The sequence below is a fragment of the Acipenser ruthenus genome, unplaced genomic scaffold, assembly GCF_902713425.1.
Source record: "Acipenser ruthenus unplaced genomic scaffold, fAciRut3.2 maternal haplotype, whole genome shotgun sequence".
Lineage (NCBI taxonomy): Eukaryota > Metazoa > Chordata > Actinopteri > Acipenseriformes > Acipenseridae > Acipenser > Acipenser ruthenus.
In genome coordinates, this window is record NW_026708614.1 from 13,087 (window position 1) to 34,332 (window position 21,246).

At 46.2% G+C, this 21,246-nt stretch overlaps 1 protein-coding gene across 1 annotated transcript; it reads right to left on the reverse strand.

Moving 5' to 3' along the window:
* Positions 1–2,335: 2,335 nt before the first annotated feature.
* LOC117434055 (basal cell adhesion molecule) lies at positions 2,336–15,237 on the reverse strand (the record flags this gene model as incomplete). Its single annotated transcript, XM_059021440.1, has 16 exons — positions 2,336–4,125; positions 4,810–4,924; positions 5,854–5,998; positions 6,748–6,768; positions 7,108–7,143; positions 7,814–7,958; positions 8,785–8,912; positions 9,797–9,938; positions 10,185–10,300; positions 10,750–10,906; positions 11,772–11,896; positions 12,135–12,317; positions 12,599–12,695; positions 12,816–12,886; positions 14,474–14,690; positions 15,082–15,237. Coding segments are annotated over 16 exons (1,857 nt in total), but the record flags the coding sequence as incomplete, so codon positions are not given.
* Between the last annotated feature and the right edge of the window lie 6,009 nt (positions 15,238–21,246).

Below are 21,246 nucleotides of genomic sequence, written 5' to 3' on the forward strand. Positions count from 1 at the left end.
CACACTGCGAGACTCACACTGACACACGCACTGTCACACACACACAACCTAACACTCTCTCACACACACACACACACACACACACACACACTATCTGTCCCTGCACCTGTCTGCTCCAGCACAGTGCTCTGACCGGGCAGGGTTGCTGTATTGTAAACACAATCAATAGGAGGAAATGAGTGATTAAACACGATCAAAGGCGACCGCGACACCCCGAAACAAACGCCTTGTCACAGCACGCCAGCTAACCAAACCCACAGATAATGCGATGCCCCCCCACCTCCCCGCACCCCCACACCCCCACACCCCCACACCCCCACACCCCTTTTTCACTTCTAACAGGATTTGTAATTGGCCCCAACAGGGACAGGAACAGCACAGGATGAACCCAAAATGTGAAAAAAAAAAAAAATCACAAAGGGTCTGGAGTAGAATGCAATCAGAAAAGCAATAGATTACTTGGTAAATGTTGACAGTTACCAGATTTTGACTTTTACCGTAACACATAAATATATCAAGTTTTGCAGTGAGGCTGCAGCTTTAGTAAATCTCTTCAAACACCTTGTTCTGAAGCTGCAGATCTGTAGCCCAGCTGAGATCAGAGAGGTCGGTGCTATTGTGGTAACCAGGGAGCCCAGCACAGCCACCGAGTATTTCATTAGAGAGACGTGAAGGAGGGGAGGAGAGAGGAGATCTGGGGGGGGGTCTGGACATCAGCAGAAAGATGATGGAACTGGGGCTCCAACACAGGGGCAAGAACTACAAACTGAACACAGAGAGAGGAGAGCGAGAGAGAGCGAGAGAGAGAGACACAGGGAGGGAGATCGAGATAGAGAGGGAGACCAGGAGGAAGAGAGAGAGAGGGAAGGATGGATGGATGGATGGAGAGGGGAGAGTGGGGGGTCTGGACATCAGCAGAAAGATGATGGAGCTGGGGCTCCAACACAGGGGCAAGAACTACAAACTGAACACAGAGAGAGGAGAGAGAGAGAGCGAGACACAGGGAGGGAGAACGAGAGAGAGAGGGAGACCAGGAGGAAGAGAGAGAGAGGGAAGGATGGATGGATGGATGGAGAGGGGAGAGTGGGGGGTCTGGACATCAGCAGAAAGATGATGGAGCTGGGGCTCCAACACAGGGGCAAGAACTACAAACTGAACACAGAGAGAGGAGAGAGAGAGAGAGAGACACAGGGAGGGAGAACGAGAGAGAGAGGGAGACCAGGAGGAAGAGAGAGAGAGGGAAGGATGGATGGATGGATGGAGAGGGGAGAGTGGGGGGTCTGGACATCAGCAGAAAGATGATGGAGCTGGGGCAAGAACTACAAACTGAACACAGAGAGAGGAGAGAGAGAGAGAGACACAGGGAGGGAGAACGAGATAGAGAGGGAGACCAGGAGGAAGAGAGAGAGAGGGAAGGATGGATGGATGGATGGGGAGGGGAGAGTGGGGGGTCTGGACATCAGCAGAAAGATGATGGAGCTGGGGCAAGAACTACAAACTGAACACAGAGAGGAGAGAGAGAGAGAGAGACACAGGGAGGGAGATCGAGATAGAGAGGGAGACCAGGAGGAAGAGAGAGAGAGGGAAGGATGGATGGATGGATGGAGAGGGGAGAGTGGGGGGTCTGGACATCAGCAGAAAGATGATGGAGCTGGGGCAAGAACTACAAACTGAACACAGAGAGAGGAGAGAGAGAGAGAGAGAGAGAGAGACAGGGAGGGAGAACAAGATAGAGAGGGAGAGAGAGAGAGGGAAGGATGGATGGAGAGGGAGAGATAGAGAAGGATAGACTGATCGGACGGTGCCCTCTCTGTAACCTCTTCTGTGTATTGTATTAGACTCTCCCTGCGTTGTTCCGTTAACAAAACAGCCCTACATGAGAAGCTCATTGGATGTTACTGTGCGTCTTACAAGCAGCCCACCGTGCTTCCCAAGGTCCTGTGTGTCTGCTGCTTTTCATTCCAGCTAAGCTCTCAGTCACTGAACTAAACCCTGAACTGAACATTTGCTTAATTATCCTATCCTAACAGGTTGCAGATTTCAAGTTACTGATACGATTTCACAGTTAACTTGAAATCTCCAATTCTTTAAGAGCTGAGAACAATTAACAAGGCTTAGCTTAGCTAAATGAGAGCTCAGTTGGAATGAAAACCAGAAGACACAGGGGTCCCCCCCCCCCCCCCCCAATCCCCGAGGACCGGGGTTGAGAAGCGCTGGCGTGTCGTATAGCGACCTGCAGATCGTGATACATATCGTGACATTAGTGTAGCACTACACCCCTGTTAACTAGTTAAAACTCTTTCTCGCTCCAGGATTGGACTCCACACAACCAGACTAGGGGACAAACCAGTTTATTTACAATTTTTGTGGATTATTATTTTCTCTTTTCAGAAGCATTTCCATATTTTATTTTTTTTAACAGCAAGGTCGTGCGACTTTTTACCTGAAAACAAAGACACACACACACACAGGCGTACACCAACAGCAAAAATATTACAATTCAAAAAACAGAAAAGCAGCAGGAAATAAAATATATTTCTATATAAAATCGAAACAAAAAAAACGCTTCTTGCAAAAAAAAAAGAAAACTATCAAATAAAAAACAAAAAAAAAGATCAAAATTTGAATGAAACCGTTAACTAAATTGGATGGAATCCACATTACATTTCACAATCTTTTATAACAATTACAAACACGTTCAAATAAAATACAAAAGCAGACGAGTTTCCAGTAACAATAATAATGATGGGAAGGGGGAAGAAATGGGTGGAGATTATTTAATATGGAGCGGATGGAATACATCAATAAAGTGGATTTTCTGTTTCAGCAATACAGAGTGGTTTCACAGTGCGGGGGGGGGGGGGGGGGGGTGTCACGTGACACTTGCGTTGCTAGCCAGCGGACGCCCTAGCAACCTGAGCCCAGCCTTTTAGAAATGCAGACATGGAGGCTAAACGTTTAACATCGCGCACGCACGCGCGTTGGATACACACAGCAGTACTGATACGAGCTACACCAGTTCGGACGGGACGGTTTTAAAAGAAGAGAAAGAAAAGGGGGCGCTCTCTCATGCTGTGGTATCCACAACATTGTCCAGTTCTTTGAAAAAATACACTATTTTTAAATATCGATAAAGCAATAATAATAATAATAATAATAATAATAATAATAATAAAACGCGCTAAAAAGATAAAAACGCTCATATTTTCTTGTTCATTTCTCAAGCCATTATACAAAAAAAGACAGCAGAACTCAATTGCAATGGGTGACACTGTAGTTTAAAAGATCCATGTACTGTAAAAAGTAATGTCTATATATATATATATATATATATATATATATATATATATATATATATATATATAGACAATTACACCTATACCTCATTCCAATGTTTTTTCCAGTGTTTTAGCTATTTGAACATTTACAGTGCAGGTTTAGATACAGTGTTAGTAATTCAGACAGGCTCCCCACAGGACTGCATGCATCGATTCAGACACAATCAAGCTTCAGTATTTACAACGGGGAGGTAATGGTGGCAGCGTTGGGATCCGTGCCTGTTTTCCCAATTTCAATTCAGCTTTAAAATCAATTGCCGATTCCAAATTCCAAATCCCTTTGAATCAATTCCAGCACAGCGCTGATCAAAAATCGCAATTCTGCAGGATCCTGTTAAAATAGAGCTCCTCACCACAGCGCCAACGCTTTCCCTTCAATTGAAGGTCGCCGTTTGTCTGTCAGTTAAAATCGGCTTCAAATGAAAGCAGTTGAAGGATCACAGCAATTACTGTGACGTCTCTGAAATATCAATTCCGACGCCCTCGAAGGAATTGGAATCAGGAATTCATTTTAAAATGGGATTGGAATGGAAAACAGGGATAGGTCGGTGGCAGACAGCGTTGAACTTCTTACATCTCCCAACAAATTGTTGGTTAAAACGAACAAACAAATATTCAAAACAGAACAGTCTCTTTTTTTTCTCTCCTGCGATGGAGGGTGTGGTCTTGACTGGGAAGGTCATTCTTGGTTTTCACAGCTAGGTGGCGCCACCAGCTTTATTAAATTTTTCCTCCAGAACTCTCCACTGCCCTTAAGAGGCTTTGTGTTTTTTTGTCATGTTCATCACTGTGAAAGACAAAAAAGAAAAAAAAAATTAACTCATAAGGATCATATTGCTAGTGCTAAGAGGCAAGAGAAGAGATTTTAAAAGATGGTCAGCGCTCCTTCAAAGGGAGGGGCCAGTGATCATGTTAATAAAGCTAATAAGAGGTGAGAGAATGGATTTTAAAGATGGTCAGCGCTCCTTTAAAGGGAGAGGCCAGTGATCATGTTAATAAAGCTAATAAGAGGTGAGAGAATGGGTTTTAAAGATGGTCAGTGCTCCTTCAAAGGGAGGTCCAGTGATGATGTTAATAAAGCTATTAAGAGATAAGAATTACTTTATGATGCACTATAACATTAATGTGTGCGAGAATACATGTGTACAGCATTGATGTGTGAATGGAAAAGACTTTGAATAAATAACCTGACGCGGCACACACCCTCACTGTGTGAAACCTCACAGCTGTATCTGAAGTCTGTATGGTTAATGTTTCAACTCTAGAGCAGGGCTGGCCACAGCTGGCTCTTTCTCACTCCTGGTCTTCGTTCCTAAACCCTGCTCTAAATGGTTTATCTGAACCAGTTAAACCTCCATCCAGACCCTGAGGTCGTTCGTTATCTCATGGAAAATCTGGAGTGGAATGGCCCTCCAGGACCGGGATTGATTGATTGATTGATTGGACACCCCCAATGGGTTTGACCCCTCACCTGATCTCGCATTGGCCTCTGGCGCCCGTTGGAGTCCAGAAGCCCCGCCTCCTCGTTGGGTTTGCCAGACTTCATCTCCACAACTATCTCGTCTGCGTTAGCCTCTGTGTTGACACTGAGAAAAAGAGAGAGAGAGAGAGAGAGGGAGAGAGGGAGAGAGTGAGTGTATTGAACAGACTCCACTAGTGGCTATCTGCTTCCATCACACTTACACAAAATCCCTTACATCATACGTGGTGTGTACATAGAAGTATCTTAATATGTACGTGTCTGTTTTAGTGAAATATTTTTGTATCTTTTTATATAGATTTATTTTTATGTAATGATTTTATGTAATGATTTTTTTAGTTATTGATTTTGCAATTGCTTTTGGCCGCACTTCTGATGTAGTCATGCCAATAAAGCATCTCTGAATTTGAATTGAGAGAGGGAGAGAGAGAGAGAGAGAGAGAGAAAGGGGGGAGAGGGAGAGGGGGAAGAGGAGGGAGAGAGGGGAAGGGGGGAGAGGGAGAGGGGGAAGGGGGGAGAGGGAGAGGGGGAAGAGGAGGGAGAGAGAGAGAGAGGGGAAGGGGGGAGGGGGAGAGGGAGAGGGAGAGGGGGAAGAGGAGGAGGGAGAGAGAGAGAGAGAGAGGGAGAGGGGGAAGAGGAGGGAGAGAGGGAGAGAGAGAGAGAGGGAGAGAGAGAGAGAGAGAGAGAGAGAGAGAGAGGTTCGATAAACAGCTAACCAATGGATGCTGCTTCCAATAGACCCTGCTAATACAGACACAACCATCTCTCAGTGCAGCAATCAAATGAACAAGGGTCAAGTTAGATGGGAATTTTGCCCAATCAAGTGACGGCCAAAATAACATGTTTGAACTATGCCAAGTTGTATTTTGCATTTAGCCTTGATTCTAAAAGCTCCACCGAGACCACGGGAGTGCTTTAAACTTGAGTTCAATCCAGAGATGTTGGGAGTCTTCCATTTCCAATCCCTGCAGAGATCCATAGCGAGGTTTGTATAATGAAATCGATACGCTCTGAGGAAGACCCCTTCGAACTCACATGTCTTCCTTCCCCTGCCGGCCGCAGGGCAGCTTGCCCTTCTTCTGCAGGAAGTAGAGGAAGCCGACGAGAATGAGGAGCAACAGGACACAGACCACGACCGCGATGACCGCCGCGCCGCTGCCTCCCTGCTCCTGACGATTCGCTGAGAGAGACGGAGAAACACACTGCTGAAAACACACACCCACACAAGCCTGAAACCAGCACCCCGAACCAGTAAAACACTCAAGAGTACTGTGCAAACAAACATCGAAGACGCCGAGAAAGACTTCTGGTGGAAACGTTTATTGAATTTACATTAAAGACTCCGAGAAAGACTTCTAGTGGAATCGTTTGTCATTAAATGTACCTCGAAGACACTAAGAAAGACATCTAGTCTAAATGTTTCTCATTGAATTTACACTGAAGACACTGAGAAAGACTTCTAGTGGAAACGTTTGTCATTAAAATTTACCTCGAAGACACCGGGAGACTTGTAGTGGAAACATTTGTCATAAATTTACCTTGAAGACACTGAGAAAGACTTCTAGTTGAAACATTTTCCATTGATTTTACGTTGAAGACGCTGAGAAAGACTTCCAGTGGAAACGTTAACCCTCCCTAAGCTTCTTTTAGTGTTTCTAAATTCAGCACTGTCGAGTATTTAATAGCTACGGATGAATTTCGGACAAGCCATGGGGAACACAATGGGACAGAAATACATTGAAAAACCTATAGGGGGCGCTGTTGAAGACCGTATCTGCACAGCACACGATTAACTGCAAGGTCCAGAACGTAAACACAGTCTAAAGACAGTGAGCAGGATGAAGGTTTAATAAAGCCCGGTCCAGAGTCTATGATGGGTTGTGCGAGGGACGGGATGAGGAGCTAGAGAAGAGGCAGATCAATACAAACCTGTCTTGAGTATGGGGTCCACTGCGGGCAGCATGATGGAACAGGAGAGAGAGGGTTAGGGGCATGCAGACAGGCAGAGCACAGCAAACACAAGCAGGGAGAGACGCAACTCCAATGACTGGATTCAGGATTTCAGGGCTGCCAATAACACCTCGCAGACACACACACCCGCACGCACACGCGCACACACACACGGTTGATTTAGTCCCTACAAAACGGGGTAATAACCAATCCTGGCCGCTTGCTTTGGGTTTCCTTCTCAGGTTCTGGCTGGAAGTATGAGTGTGTGTAAATATACTCAGTTTGTGTTTCGCTCGCTCTTCGTTGTGCTATAAATTTGTAGAGCAGGAGAAAGCTTACCTTCAGTATCTACAGGAGGAGTGACTGTTGGTGTTTCTGAAAAAAAAATAAAAGCAATGAAAAATAAGGAAAAATCAGAGCGGACTGAGAAGTGGAACCACCGCCTCAAAGAAGTGCAGTGATCGCAGAATCCAGCGATTTCTACCCGTCTTGCTACAACAGACATGCATGGACTGTTGAACCAGTTAACTAGACTCAACATGGAACTGATCGCTCATTTCAGGAGTGGAAATAAGACTCCTGTTGCACAGCAGCTTCACCCATTCCAGGTTTTACTACGAGCTTGATAAGAGAGGAGGTTTGGTGGTCCAGTGGTTCAAGAGAAGGGGCTTGATACCAGGAGGTTCAAATCCCTTCCCAGGCACTGACTCCCTGTGTGTGACCCTGAGCAAGTCACTTAATCTCCTTGTGCTCCGTCCTTCGGATGAGACGTAAAACAAACAAGATCCTGTTGGAAGCGACTCTGCGGCAGCAGTTGATGCAAGTTTCCAAGTCACATGTGGATAGAAGTGTGCTAAATGACTAATAATTACTACGAGCTTGATTAGCTGCAGTGTCTGTAGGAAACAAGCTCAGGTGTGTCTGATTAAACTCATACTGGATCAAACTGAAATGAAACAGGTTTTAACAGTGTTTCAATGAGGATGTCAGCTCCTTTGATAGGTGACAGAATTTTATCTGAAGAACGCTACGGTATGATGCTGACCTTTGTGAATGTTCACGTTGAACTTCTTCCTGCTGGAGCCATGCTCGTTGCTGGCCTCGCAGATGACCCCGCTGTCCACCAGAATGGGGGTCACTGGCAGGGTCACGGTGCTGGTCACTTTGTTCCCGGTCACTGAGCTGATAGCCTGGGTGAGAGGGTGGGTGAGAGAGAGAGAGAGAGAGAGAGAGAGAGAGAGAGAGAGAGAGAGAGAGACACACAGTGTCAGCTATCGAATTCCGATTCTTACCCGTCACACATTCCAGACACTGGCCCTTGAAAGGATTGTTTTGGGCAGTGCCTTCAAGATGGCGCAAGCTGCCGGCCTCCGTACCACACCCTGTTCATCGTTAGAGCGTCTATTCCAAGAGATGAATTAAGTGCGGCGCTGTGCTAGAAAGGATCGACGACAGCTCAAGTGTAACTAGCACTCCAGAGTGCTGACTTTGAGAAGACATGTTTCAGAGCTCTGCTGAGACCGCAAGGGTGCTTTTTAAAAAAGTCACAAGGCTGTAACGAACGACACAGGTAAACAAAGTGAATTTCAACAGCAGGATTGATGATTTACGGACTCGTTTTGAGGTTAACGGAAGTATATTCTAAGCCAGAGTTTCCCAATCCTGGTCCTGGGGACCCTCTGTGTCTTCTGGATTTCATTCCAACTGAGCTCTCAATTACTTAAATGAACTATTCATTAGCTTAATTAGACCTTTTTAATTGTTTTCAGCTTTTATACAGTCAGGAGATTTTTATAAGTAACATGAAAAATCGGCAACTTTTTAGGAGCTGAGAACAATTATAAAAAGGTCTAATTAAGCACATGATCAGTTCAATTAAAAGTTTGAATAAGTAATTGAGAACTCAGTTGGAATGAAAACCAGCAGACACAGGGATTCTGTTCTAAGCTACAGTTTTAATGAAGATGGTTGTTTGAAACTGTGAGTGTGTGTGGGACAAGGGGGGGGGGCACTGACCTCCAGTCCAGTGGGGGTCCATGAGATTTGGGGTTCGGGGTGACCCTGAGCCGTGCAGGACAGAGTGAGGAGCTCCCCTTCTTTTGATACCTGACCGCTGTAGGACAGGTCAACGATCTGGGCCTTTCCTGAGACAGACGGACAGACAGGCTCTTATAATAGTTTGCCATATTTAAAAGCACAGTGAAAGAGTGGCAAAGCATAAGGAAGCATTGTAAAACACAGATAGGTGTGGTGGTAAAGCATAGGGAAGCATTGTAAAGTACAGAGAGGTCTGGTAAAGCATAGGGAAGCATTGTAAAGCACAGAGAGGTCTGGTAAAGCATAGGGAAGCATTGTAAAGTACAGAGAGGTCTGGTAAAGCATAGGGAAGCATTGTAAAGCACAGAGAGGTCTGGTAAAGCATAGGGAAGCATTGTAAAGCACAGAGAGGTCTGGTAAAGCATAGGGAAGCATTGTAAAGCACAGAGAGGTCTGGTAAAGCATAGGGAAGCATTGTAAAGTACAGAGAGGTCTGGTAAAGCATAGGGAAGCATTGTAAAGCACAGAGAGGTCTGGTAAAGCATAGGGAAGCATTGTAAAGCACAGAGAGGTGTGGTAAAGCATAGGGAAGCATTGTAAAGCACAGAGAGGTCTGGTAAAGTATAGGGAAGCATTGTAAAGCACAGAGAGGTCTGGTAAAGCATTTTAAAAAACAAATCACGGTAAACTAACCCTTATAAAATGGTCCCATAATAAAAGCAAAGCTAAGTGTAATAAAGCACAGTGAAAGCCTTGTAAAGCACAATAATAAACATGGCAAGCCAGGGTACACTGTGGTAAATGCACAGTATAGGCATGGGAAAAGCATGGGGTGGGAAACTGCACCATTACCAGGTGAATCTTTTATAAAGGGCAGCGCCACAGGGCTCTTCCGTACAGCTCAGCTGGTTGTATTGATTGATTTATTGTTTTGTTGATATATTTCACTTTGACACTGTGTGAGGGTGCCCCACTGTTCCCAGTCACTCACCAGTAACAGTGACGTTGGTGATGGCCTCCTTGACCAGTCCAGAGATGCCGGGCACGCTGGCCACACAGCTGTAGCTGCCCACTGCCTCGAACGAGACCTCCTTCAGGACCAGAGAAGCAGACTGAGAGACCACCTGGGAGCCCTGTGACAGAGAGAAGATGAGGGGTTAACAAAGAGACAGACACCGAGACAGACAAACGGAAAGACCCACACAGAGACAGTCAGTCACTAAGAGAGATACACACAGTCACTAAGACAGACAGACACACACACACACACACACAACTAGACTGCAGGTCGAAGGACCAGTGAAATGCTGTCCGATTGTTTAAAAAGATCTTAGGTTTTACCGTGCCAAGCTGAAATTAAATAAAGCACAACGACTCGCCTTCTTCCACATGAAAGAGGGTGTCTTCGAGCCAGTGGTGGTGCAGCCCAGATCCACGCTGCCCCCTAGAGGAACCGAGACGGAGCTGGAAGGAGACACAGTGACCGGGTCCAGATCTGGGAATGACACAAACGCACACACAGAGTCAGATCTCAGAACACACAAACATTTCCAAACACATGAACTAAACCAGCAAGTCAGGGGTGTTCACCCCACGGAGCCACCACTGGAAATAAAAATGTAATGTGAATAAGGAGGCAGATCGCTGTGACCTCTGTTTGTTGAAACATGTAAGCATGAGCCACAGACAGCTGCCTTCATATACCAATTAAAGCATGCCCTTTTCCATTTGTATTTCAGCATAACTGGAGAAGTAGGACTCAAGATTTATTGTATGCAAGTGTGACAGGCAGACAGCTTCCATTCACCTTGGAAGTATATTGTGTAACAACTTGTGCTTATGAAATGCCCTTAGCAAGTTTCCTCACAAAATCGGGCATGCGGTTTTCAACAGAAACGAGGCAACGTAGGTGTGGACAGACAAGGCATACAGGGGGACACTCACAGTGGACTAACAGAGTGACGTCCTTCTTCAGTTTGACCTCTGGGGGCGAATCGAAATCCAGCGCCTCGCAGCGGTACTTGCCCCCGTCGTTGCGGGTTACCGAGTGGAGGGTGAACATTCCAGAGAAGGTGCCCTTATCCTCAATGCTGCCATCCGGCTACAGATAAAAATAAATACGTTCTCCTTCGTAAAAGTGCAGAAAAGTTTAATTAAAAGCACAGTGAATGCATGGTAAAGTACAGGGAAGCATTGTAAAGCACAGAGAGGTGTGGTAAAGCATAGGGAAGCATTGTAAAGCACAGAGAGGTCTGGTAAAGCATAGGGAAGCATTGTAAAGCACAGAGAGGTGTGGTAAAGCATAGGGAAGCATTGTAAAGCACAGAGAGGTGTGGTAAAGCATAGGGAAGCATTGTAAAGCACAGAGAGGTCTGGTAAAGTACAGGGAAGCATTGTAAAGCACAGAGAGGTGTGGTAAAGCATAGGGAAGCATTGTAAAGCACAGAGAGGTGTGGTAAAGCATAGGGAAGCATTGTAAAGCACAGAGAGGTCTGGTAAAGCATAGGGAAGCATTGTAAAGCACAGAGAGGTGTGGTAAAGCATAGGGAAGCATTGTAAAGCACAGAGAGGTGTGGTAAAGCATAGGGAAGCATTGTAAAGCACAGAGAGGTCTGGTAAAGTACAGGGAAGCATTGTAAAGCACAGAGAGGTGTGGTAAAGCATAGGGAAGCATTGTAAAGCACAGAGAGGTCTGGTAAAGCATAGGGAAGCATTGTAAAGCACAGAGAGGTGTGGTAAAGCATAGGGAAGCATTGTAAAGCACAGAGAGGTGTGGTAAAGCATAGGGAAGCATTGTAAAGCACAGAGAGGTGTGGTAAAGTACAGGGAAGCATTGTAAAGCACAGAGAGGTCTGGTAAAGCATAGGGAAGCATTGTAAAGCACAGAGAGGTGTGGTAAAGCATAGGGAAGCATTGTAAAAAGTTTACCACAGTAAAAGTGTACGTGCATGCATGCGTTTTCTCACCTGAATCTTTGTTAACTCGTACTCTGGTTCAGGGAAACCATCTGCCTTGCACTTCAGAGTGACATCATCACCCTCCTTCACCTTCTTCGGGGTCACCAGAGCAAAGGTCACTTCCTCCGTGTAATCTGATTGGAGGGGGAGTTAACACATGACATCTTTTCAACGAAAAAGAAAAAGTACTTTTCGCTGGACAGCACCTCTATTGGAACTCAAAACGAGAGAATCATAGAACACAGCTGTGTATCAACTACTTATCTGTGGGGGAAAAAACAAACTATAAAAACCACAGACCTCTATCTAGTGTAACTCGGTTTTTAATATTTAACCCCACTTCCCGGAACAGCTGGCTTGGTGAACACTCACAGTGCAGGGACAGGCTGAATTTGGGCGAGTCCTTGGTTTCTGTCGTCCCCCCCGGCACGACGTACTCCACCTGGCAGTGAAACTGGGAGTCTTTGTCCTCCTTACTGGTTTTGAAGTACAGCGTGTTGGTGATGGTGTAGAGACCAGACGATTCCTTTACTACACGAGGCACCATGTACATATCTGTGGAGGTACAAAAGAGCGAACAAGACATACACTTTATATTGAGATCCATCAATACAAAGAGAGAGAAATAGTGCCTTCATCAGCGTTATTGAATCTGGAAGAGACAGAGTCAAGCAGACCAGCGTTTGGGCTCTAGTGCCTTCATCAGTGTTATTGAATCTGGAAGAGACCGAGTCAAGCAGACCAGTGTTTGGGCTCTAGTGCCTTCATCAGTGTTATTGAAACTAGAAGAGATTGAGTCAAGCAGACAAGCGTGGCTCTTGTGATTGACTACTCACTGTCGTTGCTCTCTGTGACCTCAGGAAGGGGGGTAGAGTCTTTGTACCAGATGATTTTGGGGGCGGGGTTTCCATTCTTGCTGGTGCAAGTGCTGACCTATAGAAAGAGGGGAAATGGGAGGGGTTTAGAACAGGGCAACGTGCTGATTGGTCCAGGTCGTATAGCTTATTTAATAACCATTGCTACACAATAATTATTTGTTTTCTATATTCTTACCTCTGACACTGAAGGGTCAGTCACTGAGATGATCTTGGTTTGGGGGCTGACTTCAGGGGTCTGTGGGGCAGCTGGGAGGGGAAAGTTAAAAATAAATACATTCATAAATAACCAGACAAGCACTGCCTTCATCAGTGTGATTGAAACTAGAAGAGACCGAGTCAAGCAGACCAGCGTTTGGGCTCTAGTGCCTTCATCAGTGTTGTTGAAACTAGAAGAGATTGAGTCAAGCAGACCAGCGTTTGGGCTCTAGTGCCTTCATCAGGGTTACTGAAACTAGAAGAGACCGAGTCAAGCAGACCAGCGTTTGGGCTCTAGTGCCTTCATCAGTGTGATTGAAACTAGAAGAGACAGAGTCAAGCAGACCAGCGTTTGGGCTCTAGTGCCTTCATCAGTGTGATTGAAACTAGAAGAGACCGAGTCAAGCAGACCAGCGTTTGGGCTCTAGTGCCTTCATCAATGTTATTGAAACTAGAAGAGACAGAGTCAAGCAGACCAGCGTTTGGGCTCTAGTGCCTTCATCAGTGTGATTGAAACTAGAAGAGACCGAGTCAAGCAGACCAGCGTTTGGGCTCTAGTGCCTTCATCAGTGTTATTGAAACTAGAAGAGACCGAGTCAAGCAGACCAGCGTTTGGGCTCTAGTGCCTTCATCAGTGTTGTTGAAACTAGAAGAGATTGAGTCAAGCAGACCAGCGTTTGGGCTCCAGTGCCTTCATCAGTGTGATTGAAACTAGAAGAGACCGAGTCAAGCAGACCAGCGTTTGGGCTCTAGTGCCTTCATCAGTGTTGTTGACACTAGAAGCTGAGTCAGGTATTGAAAATTGCACCAGTGATTTCATTGTGTTCTGGGTGTAGAGCCAGATCTAGCTGCTATCTGTGTGTGTCAGAGACATGCTGGGAGTTGATGGTATCTGCATGACCAGCTGTACCCGTCAGAAACCTTGTAAAAACACCACCTACAATAACACAGCGTTGCTATTGGATCATATCCCTCTCTGATCTCCCCGAGCTGCCTTCACACACGCAGGTGTGGCTTGCTGCTTGTTTTCCAAGCAGAACTGAAAGGTTCTCATTTCTGTGCGTCTTTCCTCACTGCAGACTCTAAGCTGTGCAGTATGTTACTATGTCTCTCTGTGTGTGCGTGTGTCTCCGTGTGTGTCTGTCTCAGTGTCTCTATCTGTAGACTCACTGTAGACTCATACAGTAGCTGGTCTATGCGACAGTGGTTCCATCTCTCTCATACTATCATAATAATAATATCTTTATTTTTATATAGCGCCTTGCATAGTAGACCACCATCACAAAGCGCTTTACAGAGGCAGGCTGTGAACTGTGCATTATATGCAGAGTCACTTCCAATAGGACATTGATTTACATCTCGACCACAGGGCGGAGCACAAGGAGGTGAAGTGACTTGCTCAGGGTCACACAGTGAGTCAGTCAGTGGCAGAGGTGGGATTTGAACTGGTGACCTTCTGCTTACAAGCCCTGGACTTTAACCACTGGACCACACTGCCTGCTATACTCAGAGTATACCCACAGTGGGTCTGTGTGTCAGTGTGACGGTGGGTCTGTGTGACGGTGGGTCTCTGTGACAGCGTGACGGTGGGTCTCTGCGACAGCGTGACTCTCGGTCTCTCTCTCTCTGTATACTCACAGTAGACCCGCAGGTGTGCGCTCCCCTCTCCGCTCCCCGCCGGCCCCGCAGTGATCTGGCAGTGAAAGTCTCGCTCGTCCCCGATCTCCACAGCGCTGAGAGAGAGAGAGGAGTCCTGGTCCACACTGACCCGGCCCGACAGCTCTGTGTTCTTATCCGTGCCGGAGTCCGAGGAGCTGCGATAGGCAACTCGCTGTCTGTCGCCCCCGCGCTCCGTCTGAGAGACAGCGAGAGAGAGAGAGAGAGCGAGAGAGAGAGAGAGAGACAGAGACAACAAGGGGTTGGCTATGACTTCTGAATGGCTGACAGACAGTAGCTGTGCACTAGATGGCGCCACCAATGCACCCTGCTGGACTGATGTAGCCTGTCCGTGAGAATTGGAGAGCAGCACAGCCCTCCCACCCAAACTGCACAAGATCAAACCTTTTATAATTAATTATTATCAGAGAGACAGACAGACAGACAGCCAGCCAGTACCAACAGGAGACAGGCTGCACACAGCTGTCTGTCTGACTGGAAGTTATTGTACTGACAATAGACAGTAGCGGTGGACAGACAGACAGACAGACAGACAGACAGACAGACAGACAGACAGACGGTGCACTCACGATGAACCACTCCACGATCACGTTGCTGGTCTTACTGCTGGAGGAGTAGATGCAGGGGATGCTGATGGACTTCCCCAGCTCTGCATCCACCTCCGGGGGGACAGAGACCTGGAGCACGGCCTGCCCGCCTGCAGAGAGAGAGGAGAGGAGAGACGCTTAGTGGTTTTCACTAGAGGAAACTTTTAAAAGGGTTAGTTTACCATGGCTTAACCAGACCTCTCTGTGCTTTACAATGCTTCCCTATGCTTTACCAGACCTCTCTGTGCTTTACAATGCTTCCCTATGCTTAACCAGACCTCTCTGTGCATTACAATGCTTCTCTATGCTTTACCAGACCTCTCTGTGCTTTACAATGCTTCCCTATGCTTTACCAGACCTCTCTGTGCTTTACAATGCTTCCCTATGCTTTACCACACCTCTCTGTGCTTTACAATGCTTCCCTATGCTTTACCAGACCTCTCTGTGCTTTACAATGCTTCCCTATGCTTTACCAGACCTCTCTGTGCTTTACAATGCTTCCCTATGCTTTACCAGACCTCTCTGTGCTTTACAATGCTTCCCTATGCTTTACCACACCTCTCTGTGCTTTACAATGCTTCCCTATGCTTTACCAGACCTCTCTGTGCTTTACAATGCTTCCCTATGCTTCACCAGACCTCTCTGTGCTTTACAATGCTTCCCTATGCTTTACCACACCTCTCTGTGCTTTACAATGCTTCCCTATGCTTCACCAGACCTCTCTGTGCTTTACAATGCTTCCCTATGCTTTACCACACCTCTCTGTGCTTTACAATGCTTCCCTATGCTTCACCAGACCTCTCTGTGCTTTACAATGCTTCCCTATGCTTTCACTTTATTCCACATTGCTATACTCTTCCTGTGGGGAGCTTTAATAAGTGACAGTGGTTTTAGGGGAAACATTTTTACATCAGATTTAAATCCAAACCATGATGAACTAGCCCTTCCCCGTAGTTAAAGCACAGCGAAGTGTAATAAAGCACAGTGAAGGCACAGCAAAGCATTATAAAAGCACAGAGAGGCAAGCTAAATGCAAAGTATAACCATGGGAAGATACAGGGCAAGACTACCAGGGGAAAGGTTACGGGAGCCCGCAGACCATGTATTTGGAACACGTGGCTGCAACAGATTTTTCATGAGCTTCAGTAGAAAACAGCCACCAGTCACTGTGCCCCCCCCCCCCCCCCCGAAATAATGTGAAGGAGCAGTATTACAACAGACTGCAGCACTCAAGGGAGGGGGGGGCTATAGAGTCCCTTTGTGTGCAGAGGGCAGGCAGTTGCTATGAAGAATGCAGCAAGAATGAATTAACTGCTGTTTTAAAAGATGCCTTCAATAGCCCTCTGCTCCCTTCTCCATTTCATACCCTCCCTTTTCTAGCACTAGTAAACTTTCCAGACAGCAGATCATGTGCTGCCCCTCCCCTCCACTCAAAGATCTTTGTTAGCGTCACAGCAATGTGCACGCTCCTCGACCTCCGACCTTTTTCGCTCTCTGGGGGTCGGGGGTCGTGAGGAGTCAATGCAGCGTCTCCAAGTGCTTCAGGAATGTAGGAGCGGATGGAATTTCACAGCAAGACCTGGAAAACTGCACCCAGCTATCAACACACTGGGGGAATAGGGCACTTGCACTGCCAGGACCCCTGGGCTGTCTTCAAACCTGCCAGTTCTGTCAGGATCTTTTAGGTTTAGTTTAGAGACCAACTGAAATCGTCTTAATATTAAGCTCATGGAATGTTGAAGTGATTTCAAGTGCATTGAGGCGTGTCCCCTCTCCCTCTCCCTCTCCCTCTCCCTCTCCCTCTCCCTCTCCCTCTCCCTCTCCCTCTCCCTCTCCCTCTCCCTCTCCCTCTCCCTCTCCCTCTCCAGGACTGGTTCAATGAACCTGTTCTCTGGACTCTGGTGCTGTTGTTTATTGTCTGCCTCCCTATCACAGGGGAATGTGAAATAAAACCTGACTTTAAACTCCGAGAACGGACACACACACATGCACAAGCACACGCACACACACATACACACACACACACACACACATCTACACACACACACACACACATCTTACTGTCAATGGTTACACAACACAATAGAGTTTCCACTCTGCCATCAAGGAATTTCTCATCTACTTAATTCACATCCTAATGATGATGATGATGATGATGATGATGATGATGATGGATGATGATGAAACCACACACTTCATTAATTTAACTGGAGCCAGAGCCAGAGCAGCGTCTGTGCGTCCCACACTTCTTAAAGAGACTCCTGATTTAGCAGCCTGCGTTTCAGATTCCTTATGTTATCTAATCAAGCGGCCGAGCTGCGGCGCGCTTTGGTTTTTTTCAAAGCTGACCCTGGTTAATATAATAAGCTCATTAGGAGACACAGAGGCCCCGGCTCACTGCTGAAATATTTACTGGTTTCTGGCAATCTGCTCCGGAGGCAGAAGCCAGTCCTCGCTACGGGTTTACTCTTCATAAAAACAAAATACTGACATGCCAGCCTTGCTGTTCAGGACCCTTATTAAAGTTTACTGCGGTATTTTTGCAGTTTTTCTTTTACCATAGTGTACCCTGGCTTGCCATTTTTATTAATATGCTTTACCATGACTCTGTGCTTTACAATGCTTCCCTATGCTTTACCATGACTCTGTGCTTTACAATGCTTCCCTATGCTTTACCATGACTCTGTGCTTTACAATGCTTCCCTATGCTTTACCAGACCTCTCTGTGCTTTACAATGCTTCCCTATGCTTTACCAGACATCTCTGTGCTTTACAATGCTTCCTTATGCTTTACCAGACCTCTCTGTGCTTTACAATGCTTCCCTATGCTTTACCAGACCTCTCTGTGCTTTACAATGCTTCCCTATGCTTTACCAGACCTCTCTGTGCTTTACAATGCTTCCCTATGCTTTACCAGACCTCTCGGTGCTTTACAATGCTTCCCTATGCTTTACCAGACCTCTCTGTGCTTTACAATGCTTCCCTGTGCTTTACCAGACCTCTCTGTGCCTTACAATGCTTCCCTATGCTTTACCAGACCTCTCTGTGCTTTACAATGCTTCCCTATGCTTTACCAGACCTCTCTGTGCTTTACAATGCTTCCCTATGCTTTACCAGACCTCTCTGTGCTTTACAATGCTTCCCTATGCTTTACCAGACCTCTCTGTGCTTTACAATGCTTCCCTATGCTTTACCAGACCTCTCTGTGCTTTACAATGCTTCCCTATGCTTTACCAGACCTCTCTGTGCTTTACAATGCACAGGGACGGTCAGGTCTGTTGTTACTCATTCCCGTTGAAGGGATATCGAATGTGTTGGACAGCGCCTGTGTTCCTGTTCATATTAATCAGCCCCCCCCCCCCGACTAACAAAGTGACTCAGCTGTCCTTCTCCCCCCCCCCACGCAGAGGGGCAGATGGTGACTGGGTAATTGGTGGGGTAATTAGAGACTCCCCGTACTGACTGGTCCGAGCACTCAGCTGGGGGCTTGGTGAGGAAGGGGGGGGGGGGGGGTTTAATCCAGCAGGGCAGCTTGGCAACTAGAAGACCCCCCCCCCCCCCCCCACACACACAGGTGGAGACCCTGAGTATAGTGCAGATGGCACCTGAGAAATCACTCTGACACACAGACAGATAGACACACTCACAGACACAGATACAGATACACACACGCACACACACACACACACACACCTCCCCATTCACTGTCAGAGTGAAAAGCCCAGCTCTCGTCACCGGACGCAAAACCAACACAATGGCTCTTCCTGCTGCTCCCCTGTAATTAGAAGCTAAGTGGTGCATGCAGACAGACAGACAAACAGGCAGGCAGACAGACACACAGTGGGCTAATGCACCAGCCTCTCATTCCTGCCTTGCACAATGAAGTGAATGCATGCTCAAATCGAAGGACAGCTTGTAGTGTTAATAGTAAGGTATACAGCAGCGGCCTCTGATCCAGACTTCTGAAGAAACTCACTCTGTCATTACAGCGGTACAGCCCAGCCAGCCTTGGCGCTCTGCCAGTGAAAATGAAAAAGGACAAGGCCACGCACTAGAACCAACTTGTATCAATGTTTCAATGTGGAGCCCTCCATTCCACTGTACAGGTTCCCCACAGCAGAGAGTCCCACAGTAAAAGCACAGCAAAGTGTGCATGCAGTGTAAAGGCAAGTTACTGATCAGGAAACCCATTGCTTATTCAGGTATGATAAATGGAGGTTGTAGGTGTCTTATACTCGCTCTCTCTCTCATATATATAATTTGAAAAAGGAAAACTGCTGTGTACCAACACTGTAAAATCAAAGAGAAAACAAGGTTCCGGACGACGATGATCAATCAATCAATCAATCAATCTATTTTATATAGCGCCTTTCATAGTGGACCACCATCACAAAGCGCTTTACAAGATGCAGCAACATCAAGAAAATCCATAATACTTTAAATACAGAGAAATGCATAATACATGCTATACAGGAAAAAACAATGCATAATATTAAATACAGTGAAAATGCAGAATACATGATACAGCAGCAACAACCCAGCAGCTAAAAGCAGATATCAGGCTTAAAGAGCATGGAAAGCGAGAGAAAACAGGCGGGTCTTGAGAGCTGATTTGAAGCGAGCGACAGTGGGAGCGTCACGCACCAGATCCAGCTCTCATGAGACTTGAGACTAGAATGTTCATTCCATGAGGTTCCAAATCAAATATATATATATATATATATATATATATATATATAGAAGAGAAAAATTGGATTCTGCATACAGCTGCAAAAAAACTAAACGTGGGACTTTCCTACAATTAATTAACTCCCACACTGACAGGAAGTTGACATTGCCAAAAGCAAATATCATAATGAAACAATACAAGCTGCAGATGCTGCGCTACAGAAATAACCCAACAGCCTGTCCAGCAAAACCCATTACCACAGATATAAAACACAGCCGACACAAAACAATAGGCGATCCACTCGGTGTGACATCAGCGAACGACAAACGGAAATGCAGCGATTGCTATTAGAGGACAGGAAAACATTCTCCTGTTTCAAATGTATTCCGTGGAAAAATGTTTTTCAATACAAACATAGTGAAAAAAAAAGGACACAACGCAAACCAGAACACAGGAATGAGATCTGAATTCAATAATGAAATGAATGAACGTGGCTCACAATCACCTGGTGGGTGAGTAAGAGGGTATGCAGCTGAATTCACAACGAACAGCTTCAGAACAGGTGGGGTCCAGGGGTCACAAGTGGAGATTAGATAAAGGGGCTTTCAGAACAGAAAATAGGAGGCACTTTTTTTACACAGAGAACTGTGAGGGTGTGGAACCAACTCCCCAGTAATGTTGTTGAAGCTGACACCCTGGGATCCTTCAAGAAGCTGCTTGATGAGATTCTGGGATCAATAAGCTACTAACAACCAAGCGAGCAAGACAGGCCGAATGGGGCCTCCTCTCATTTGTAAACTTTACGTTCTTAGAACTTCAGAGAGCGGAAGATAATCCTGTGGGCTTCAGACAGGAATGCATTGGGAATTCAAAGTGTTACTGATGCCTTTCTGAGTCTGCTTCCTTTACCAGGTGATGGGGGGAGGGGGTGGGGGGTGGGGTTGTCAAGGGCGTTATTTCATCAATATCACCCAGCTAAATATATACAAGCAACAGCTGTATCTATGAACTGGATACGCGACACAGACACGCAGAGCTAAATATATACAACAGCACTTCAGAAGCTGGAGACAGGCATGGCCAGGTCTTGTGATGTCTGGTTCAAAGAGCCTCCACTGGAGTGCCGTCCTTTATAGAAGAAGTGTCTCACAGTGAAAGCATAGGCAAGCATTGCAAATCTTTCTCTCTTTCACTCTCTCTCTCTCTTTCTAGCGAGACTAGCGAGGCTGTTTTTTAAACTTTTCATTCCTTCACAAGATTTCTGCTGCTGCTTCCGATTTAACACAGAGCGTTCCGAGGGGCTTCTCCCTTCAGTGCTGACTGAGACTGTAAATTCAACCTCCTATTAGCTTTATTAATATGATCACTGCTCCCCTGGCTCAAAGGAGCGCTGACCATCTTTAAAATCCATTCTCTCACCTCTTATTAGCTTTATTAACATGATCACTGGACCTCCCTTTAAAGAATGCCGACCGAGG